We start from the raw sequence: 9,528 nt of genomic DNA, 5'->3' as shown, positions 1-9,528 counted from the left end.
AATTAGAAATTTTCATATACCGCCTAATATGTGCAATAATATAGCACATATAAAAAATCGCACAAAAACAGATTCGAGTGTATTTCTATTGCCGTTTGTTACTGCTAGCAAATCTATACAAGGTGAGATTTCGAGAAAATCATTGAAAGATCATGATATTTCGAAACAGCTTTCAAATATAATAAAGAAAATACTTGTCAAATGTTTACTTGTGTCAAATGTCACAAAATGGCGGGAACTCAAAAATAAAACTAAAACTAACGTTTATAAATAATATTTATTTGTCTTAATTAACTTGTCTTTTATAATGTCTTTTCTTAACAATAACGATTACAAAGTATAACATTATAAAATATAACAATCACAAACAATGACTAGATGTGTATAACAATAATGAAATATAGCAATAAATCTATAAAAAGGATAAGTAGAAGTGGTTTTAAATTAGTTTGTTTTAATTTTAGAAATACCTCTTAAAATCTTATTGCACATTGATAAAAACATTCCATATTTATTTACTTAAAAAAATTTATATAAAATTTATTGGTATATAATTGAATAACAACACATAACATCAATGAAAAAAAATAAACGTGAAATAATATTTCATTATTGAAATTGTTAATGTAATATAATCTGTGCATAAATTCAAACTTTATTTAAAACATGACTACTGTATAAATATAAAAAATATTATTAATGTAGAATTTTAAGAACTGAAAAAGTTTGATTTGATTTAAAATAAATTAAACTTTTTTTTTCTAAATTCCTGTATTAAACCCCGTATTGTTTTTATTCTAATAATATTGTTTTACAAAATAAACTACTTATATAAGGAACTGTTCGGACGGATTCCATAGATATGCAAAAATATTAAAATGCTGTTTATTCCGAAACATTGTGTGATATTACGTTCATAAATATAATATCCTAATGCTTGCAACATAAAAGGTGGAGCCATGTATATGCGTCTTAATCTTCTATGTTGTATTGTCGTAGGTTTCCTTAAATCACATATAAATTAGAAGTGTTATCAAAATGTCGTAAATGATGTATTTTAACGGTTTTCATCGACATACATGAAATTAATATTCTTAATATAAATAATGACATTTAAAATAACCTTTACACTTTTTATATTTGCGGCGTAGTCTTAATATTTTCTCACGTTAAATCATTAATAACGAAAAGTTCGTATTTAGGTCACGCTTAACTTTGTATTTTTTAAAACGCAGTTCTGGTATGTGTTGTTTCTTGACGCCAAAAAGTACGCATTTTTTTTTAAATATCAGCGTTCTTTATTTAAATAGTTCTATGGATGCGCGTGGCTTTGTTTGGTGTCTACACTATATTGTATAATTTTTTGGCCTTTTGATAAAAAGAAAATTAGTTAACTTGTCATTAATATTATAATTTTTTTTAGTCATAAATATTTTCATAATGTATAAGGTCATAGAAAAATGTAGTACCATAATGTACATGATACTCAAAGGTAGATGAGATGAGGGTGAGTATGATATTCGGATGCCTAATTCTCCATCATCATTTTAGACATCCGACGTTCACTGCTGGGCACATGTCTACGTTCTTACTTCCGTTTGGACCGGTTGGAAGCGGCCTTGTGGCCAGTGTTTTCCGATGACATTATGGTCTATCCACTTTGTGTGTTGACACCCTACTCTGCGTTTGTCGGTATATTATATTGATGAATAATTACGGAAAGTTATTTTTGGATAAGTAATTATGACGGTAACAAATGGAAATTTTTGGAGTTTCGTGAAGTATAGAAAAAGCATTCTTAGTAACTATATATATAATAAGCCGTCACTTTGAATTCAGGTAAATATGTATCCGTGTATTGTATACTATGATGCTGACCATGTTTAGTTCGTCGAAAAACACTAGAAGCATGAAATATGGAAATGTTTAAGGGAGGTCTAAGTCTAACAGAGGATATCTGAGGACTTCGTCGTACTTGAAATGATGATGAAAAGTGACTACTCGAAATTATCAATATTCAGTTCAAGTATACCATCACGTCCAGTTCGTCCTGTCTCTGTGGCACAAGTCTGTCGCTGTGGCACTAGCGTGCGAAGGCACCTTCCGATTCTTTATCTTTCAGCTCTTTATAACCAGCTATATTCAATTGTGGGTGTCGTGGTTGAAAAGGAGATGATGATATTGGATCTTTGTTGATGATTAAGTGATAAGAAGTAAGAGAAGGACTAGGACTTCCGCACATGCAGTGGTTGTTGTGCAACAAAGTGCACCGCCTGCCAGCCCGCTCATAAAAACCGAGTTGGCACTAATCGGTGTAACATAACTCCCGAAGATGCTTGGAGGGTGAAACACGTGTTGAATGAATTAACGGTGGTGGTTGTGTAGTTCGCATTGTTTGCCGCATACGCATGCTGATAAATGCGTATGCGGCAAATGGGCTGGCGGGCGGTGCACTTTGTTGCACAACAACCACTGCATGTGCGGAAGTGGCTAAATATTGGTTCTTTTCTTACTTAGGATGGACTTCCGCAAGGTAACGCCTGATTCCATTAAATAAGTGATAAGAAGTTATCCATCCAGTCGATTTGTTGTTGTCACGCGATGAGACCTTGATGAGGGCGTGTTAGTCGCGTGTCTGTAGGCGACGTGTTTCCTCAGGGCGTCGCGTGAGCGGGACACGTGGCTGCAGGCTCGGCAGGCGTGACGTCTGCCCGCGTGTGTCTCCATGTGCACTCGCAGGTTGTACTGGTTGCTGAGGCGCTTGTTGCAAACTCCACAGACTGAAGCGTTCGATCGCCATTTACGATCGTACGACTCAAGGGTATCTGTGAATTTCGATTTTTATTAATGTATTCGTACAAATAACTGCCTAAAAATATTTTTAAATTTACTAAAGTAAGTAAATCTATGTCAATTGTAAAGTACTTGTATAAAAACGTAAAATTAATTGCATAAGAGTATTTGTAAAACAAATAAAAGTAAATGGTTTAAAACTATTCTTATATTAAATTAAAGTAAATTGCAGTATTTCTGTAATAACGTAAAATAAATTGTATAAATGTATTCATAAAACGAAGCAGAGTGAATACCTTAATATCATTCGCAAATAAAATTAAACTATAGTTTATCTAATATATTAATATATCTTACATATTATAACAGCATAGTTTTTTTCTATAATAACGTAAAGTAAATTGTAGATTATATTTTTATTAAAGTAAAGTAAATTACTAATTTTTGTGTAAAATAATGTAAACGTAACGTATATTGTATTAAAGTATTTTAGTAATCCGAAGTAATGAAATTGGTGCATTATTTTAAAAGGTATGTGTTTAAAAATATTTTTTTAGTCTACAGTACCCGGCGAAAAATATTGCACATCACTTTTGGAAAGAGACGGCTAATTTCAGTTTCGTAGAGCGTTATCTCTGTCGCACGATATACAACTACTTATAAAACGTCACATAGGTAATGTGGGACAGAGACAATGCTCTATACAGCCGAAATTAGCCGATTGTCTCTTTCCAAAGATCGATGTACAACGCCGCATGTATTTATCGCCGGGTACTGTACAATTATAATATATTTATGCCAGTTCCGGCAATTAATTATGTATCGCTAATTATGATTTACAAATTACTTCTAATAAATTTAAAAATATTTCTTATAATAACATTAAACTAAATGCATTGTATTTAGAGATTTATCGATGACTGTAAGCGGATATTGTATGATCTCATGCCGTTCACTAGTGATCGTTAAAACTGATTAACAGTTAATAATAGTAACCGATATAGCCCAACGAATTGGCAATTTCAAGTGGCAGTAAACCATACATCTCGCAGAACAGGTGATCACTAGAACCCTTAGATTCTAGAGTAAACACCGCAGACCGAAAAGCTCCGTGTAATATGTCCGTCCGCAAACAGGGTATATTCACCTTGTTGATATCATTAGGAACGCAGGCATCTTTTAACTGATTTTATTGGAAATATATGAAAGAGGCATATTTTTAGCAATGGACGTTTTTAGAATTAAATGTTGACATTTAAATAATCTGTGACCACCAAATAATCATTATTGATATTATCTGTGACTGTTATATTTAGATTCTATGATTCCATTTTTAAATTTAAAATGTCATTATAAACTTACTAACCTCCTAAAGTAGGTAATAAACTTTGTGTCAACGCCGTATTCACTGGATTTGTTATCTTGTGAGTACTGTACAAATTCTTTACAATCTGATCCAATTTACTCAGTCTGTCCTTTTCTGTTCTATTGAAATCGTTGTTACGATCTGTTATAACATCTTTGACGTCGTATTCGTTATGAGAGTTGCTATCTGAATTATTACTGGTAACACTTTCTGTTTGATCTTCATGTTTCACGGGTTCTAGGTTCGTATATATGGGTCCAGTTTCCTGTGATACTCCTGTTTCATTCGAAGTCACTGTTGAGTTCTGAAAAGATTGTTAATATTAAATTATATACAGGGTGATTGGTTATAGATGCAAATACGTAAGAACTGACATAATTATTTATTTAAAAAAGACAACTTATTTAAATATTTACTGTTATTTGTGTATATTATTAGTAATTAAATACCCAGTACTATATCTATTATGGATACAAGATGATTGGTTATGGTTGTAAAAGTTTTAAAGTGTTTAATGTATAATTCATTTGCTGTCAATTAAAGTACGGTGTATCAATTTTTAAATCAATGGCTTCAGAAATATAAAAAGCTATAAAAAGTGTTTTCACAATTGAGAATACTACATATCAAAATTATTCATTTACTATCTGTCCATGCAGATTTTTTACTGCCAGAAATCAATTGTTTTCCCATTCCAATAGAGTTTCAGAGTGTTTAGTATATACGTGGTGATTGAAAATAGATGTAAAAGATTTAAATTTTTTCGCCGATAAATGAGCTCTATATTAACCCCGAAGCTTTTACGCTTATAATCAATCACCCTGTATACATTTAGTTGGCTCGCAATAAATTAAAAAATAAGTTATATTTTGACATATCTTTATATCAGTGTTGCTATTATATGAATCTATAAAATATAATACATTTTGTTGTATATTAAACCATAATGTATGTATCTTGAAGAACTCATTTATGCTCTATATTAATTTACTCTTTATTGTACATACAGAGAACTATTGGATGGATTTAGTTAATAAAGAAAAATAGAGCTAAGGGTCAACAGGTGATAGAAAGGGTTGAAAATTAGATTTGAACGGAACTGGACATCCTGCGGCTGAAGTGATGAAGAAAAGCTATTTTTCTTATTTTTTTACGAAAAACCGGAGAATCGTCGACATTCAAAATGACCAAAATCTGCCGACCATAATAAACAATGCAGTACTTCGGAGAGGCATCACAGAGATACTTCAAAGACGCCGTACATCACCTGTACCATCTGGTGGCCCAAGCAGTCAATGACATCAGAAAAGAACTAGATACTCGCACTATCGGATCAATATGCACTGATACTGAAAGGGATCAAAAGACGCTTCTAAAAAAAAAGCCAACGCATACGTTTAAGAATAAGTAAATCTCACCGATTCAGAGTCCGTCAGTCCTGAAACTTTGAGGGTTTGCGCCAGTCGCAGCAGTGCAGGCAGGTTGCCCTTGGAGGCGGTCACCTCGCCTGTGTACATGAAGGTAAGCAGGAGTCGAAGCTCCGTCGCTTCGCAGCCAAGCACAACCACCAGGCTGTTGTTTTCAGTTTCCACTTCCTGAAAATTACATTAAAAAATCGAACTTTTTATTTTTCTCATCTATATATTTCTAAATGTTAAATTGATTCTATTTACACATCGGAAATTTAGATGAAAAGCATCATCATATTAGCCGATAGACTGCACTTGCCCACTGCAAGGAATAGGCTTCCCTTAAAAATCGCCATGATGGGTGGTTTTGCGCTACCTCCCATTCAGTGAATTTCCGCGTCCTTGACCATGTCACCGGATTATCTAGTGGGGGCTTATCCCCGTCTGTTCTACCGGCACGTTTTTACAAACAGTTTTTAATAATCCTAAATGGTTTAATTATCGCAACAATAAAAGGCTGCAGTTAGGAATTCAAGTCCCTAAAATAAGAGGTATTTGTCCTCCTTTGAATACAGAATGAATAGAGACCATAAAGACGTAAAAATGTAAAAGGTAGTAGTTTAAGAACACAGTACCTTGAACAGCTGTGCGAAGTATTGGCTGCAAGAAGCCAGAATGAGGCGATGGGCTTTGACGGAGGTTCCATTGGCGCTCAGGGTCACGTCGCTCAGAGCACCACTCCTCAACATATGACCCAATGCGCCGATAACGCTGCTCTGTACATGTATCACTTTTCATTAAACATGATCCATATATATACACGATGTTAGTACATACCAAAAGCGAAATCTACTGATTGTAAGAATGATCGAGGTACGTGTGATTTAGTGTTATGTTTCCATTGTGAATATTAAAAAAATCGGACGCAAATGTATTTTTGAAAGTGCAATGAAATTACACAGGCGTTTAGTTGCTTTGATTAAATTGTTAGGTATCTGTGATTAAATAATTGTTTAACGTATTTATATTATCTGTGATGAATTATATATACAACTAGCTGTCCCCCGTCCGCTTGGCGGTGCTTGCCCTAATTTTTGTGGATGTCATTTTATTAATGTAATATTTTCTTTTCTAAAATAAAAGTATTCCAAGTTACTCCTTATTACAACAGATACCTGTTAGTATAAGTCCCGACAACATCGGTTCAGCTATTTTAGAGATTATTCGGAACAAACAAACAGTTAAAAAAATATATATTATGTAATTATTTTGGTATATGTACTGTATACATATTCATATACGTGTAGTATAAAAAGCGGTTAATTTAATCGCAAATATTTACTCCAATTATATTCATTTGTATAGATAGTAATAGGTATTTTTTTTAATAATAACCTTAAAAAAATATATGCACAGTTTTTTTATTTGTAGAACTTGTATTCTCTAGTAAGAGGTTCATTTAAATTAGTAAAAAAATTTTAACGATTCGATTTGACAGTTAAATTTAAATTAAGAAAATTTATTTTAAGCATGTTTTAAAATAAACCTATTAATTACATAAATCAACTCTACTATACACGTGCAATATGTTATATTGTTTCTAATGATAATACATCAAAATAGCTAAAAGATGATTTAATTAATACGGTTAATTTTTAAAATTTGTGCCATATTTTGAATGCATCCTAAGATTGTATTAGGAATAATAAAGATCAAATAAATCTAAATTAAAAAAAAAGTTTATCTCATTGCTCAGGGTTGTGTACTCCTGAATAAGGAATATTGTTTATCATAAATAATAAATAATAATATAAAATATTTTTTCCTCGATGTTAGATTTTAAGCGATGAGTGGATTTGTTTTGAACATCTAATAGGATCGACAATAACCTCTCATACGTTAGTCAACCAGAATAAAATGAGAAATAAATTATTGAATGTCCGCCCTTTTAAGGTTTAAATACCGTACATAAAAATATAAATCTCAGTTTTTTCCGAGCAAGCGTAAACTTCTTTATGTGTTTATTTATTACAGATCAAATTTATGAACATCGTTATTTATTTTATAATCAATCCAATAAAAATGAAAATTTTATGGGCTAATAATTTTAAATTCGTGCGATTACAGGCAAATTCTCAAATAACTGATATTATTATAATGGTTAAAACTTGTATTATCTGTATTAAAATAATTCCAATTTTGAAAAAAATATTTTTTTATCTGTGAATGTTTTATGATACTTCGTTATATAATAGTTTAACTTCACAAAAAAGTTATGTTGTTTTCTAAAGTATATCGCTGTAAAATATATAATTTAATTATTTTATCTTTGTATCTACTAAAACGCTGACTGATAATATCTCAGGCTTTAAGTTAGCCATTATATTTCATATAAAAATTGTTTAAATTGTTGACAATTTAAAATTTGACACAATTCTAGCGCGAAATAGAAGTAAATTATTTTGCCTATTAATAATTCTTAAAGAAAATCTGGTAAAATAAATACATACATATATAAATTTTAACAAAATTACACATTTTAAATGATTTTACAAAGTAATACATAAATATCTACTTTTAATTAAAATTTATTATTATACAATTAGTGAAAATACTAGCAATTCGTTTGCCGGTACAAATAAATAGTTAAAATTATGTACGTTAGATTTGAAATTTAAACCAACTTATCTCCATTTTGCGGCGTAAATAATAGTGACGAAATAAACACAAAGTTAAATTCACATTAATATTATTATAATAATTTTTAGGTTATAAACTAAATTAATTAAATATTTTTATGTTTATGTATTAGCATTGTATTATTAATGTTCAGTTTAGTTTCTTTTTTTAAAAAGATTAACCTTTCTATTATTATAAGTGGTTTTTCAATTTAAATTAATAATATTTTTCTTTACTCTTCGTTTCTCTAGATAATGTTTTTATATATATTTTATTAACGCTTGTATGAGATAAATAAACGTAAAAAGTGTCAACATTTTTTTTTATAAACATGGGTTAAATTTTATTCGAATCGAAAATCATCGCAGTAATTTGTTAATAAAGCATTTAGTTTTAATTATTAAATTAGAAATATTTTTTATACAATTTTTAACAAAATAGCGCAAAAGCACTAGTTAGGCGTGATAAATGGAACAATAGGTGTTCATAAATATATCGTAAAAGTGTACCTGTGATATCAGTGGTGTTTTAATTGAATAAACAATTACTTACCTACCTGATGGTTGTGCCAGCGTAAAGAGAACTGTTGACTTTCATCCTCATCCATATTAAATAAAAAAAAAGTAGTCGTAAAATTTTCCTCGGCCGCCGATACGCACTCTATAACCCGAATCGATGCTCGCTCCGTTAGCTGGGACAATAATATTGTTAACAGAATCCAGGCTGTTTTATTTCGGTCGGTACGCCTGGAAAACCTGTAGCCACCTATTTCTGGAGCTGATCTTATTTATAAATCCAATGACATTCAGTCAGTGACGCGCCACACATACCAAAAGTCATCCAAAAACAGATTTAGTTCGCTCGACACGATGATTGGCATCATTGTTTAACTGTTTGCACCATCCGTCGATTGTTAAACCAATTCAACGCGGGTCCGAGCGAAATGCGGCTGTTTGCGTACGGCACGTGACCTACATACACTCACTATTTTTTTTTTCCGAACTAATTCGACAGGAAATTTAAACTCGATTCCGGAAACAATTTATAAAACTCACGTTATATATATATCCATAATTATCAAAGTGATCTAAGTCTAAATAAAAAAAGACAAATGAATTTATTACCTATTTCACACCACATTATTATAAGTTATAATTATTTAATGTAACTTTATATAATCATCAAAAAATAAACTTTTAAACAGTGGTTATTTTTTTACATTATTTATTATCTATTTTCATAGCGTTAGACATAAAAATAACACAATTTTAAAAGTAAGCA

The 9,528-nt window shown here is 31.0% G+C and overlaps 1 protein-coding gene across 1 annotated transcript; it reads right to left on the bottom strand.

The window, feature by feature from the left end:
- Positions 1-2,499: 2,499 nt before the first annotated feature.
- LOC137920375 (protein tramtrack, beta isoform-like) lies at positions 2,500-8,966 on the bottom strand. Its single transcript, XM_068763684.1, has 5 exons — positions 8,804-8,966; positions 6,204-6,344; positions 5,578-5,754; positions 4,160-4,463; positions 2,500-2,825 (listed from the first exon to the last, which is right to left on the bottom strand). Exons 1-5 carry the CDS (start codon positions 8,852-8,854, stop codon positions 2,569-2,571), a joined length of 930 nt encoding a protein of 309 aa, XP_068619785.1. The 5' UTR covers positions 8,855-8,966; the 3' UTR covers positions 2,500-2,568.
- Positions 8,967-9,528: the final 562 nt, after the last annotated feature.

Source organism: Battus philenor, unplaced genomic scaffold, assembly GCF_028537555.1.
Source record: "Battus philenor isolate CCGP_79_NKW_IND1 unplaced genomic scaffold, ilBatPhil1.0.hap1 SCAF_18, whole genome shotgun sequence".
Classification (NCBI taxonomy): domain Eukaryota; kingdom Metazoa; phylum Arthropoda; class Insecta; order Lepidoptera; family Papilionidae; genus Battus; species Battus philenor.
Note: the sequence above shows the minus strand (reverse complement) of the source record. Positions and strands in the feature narration are given on the sequence as shown.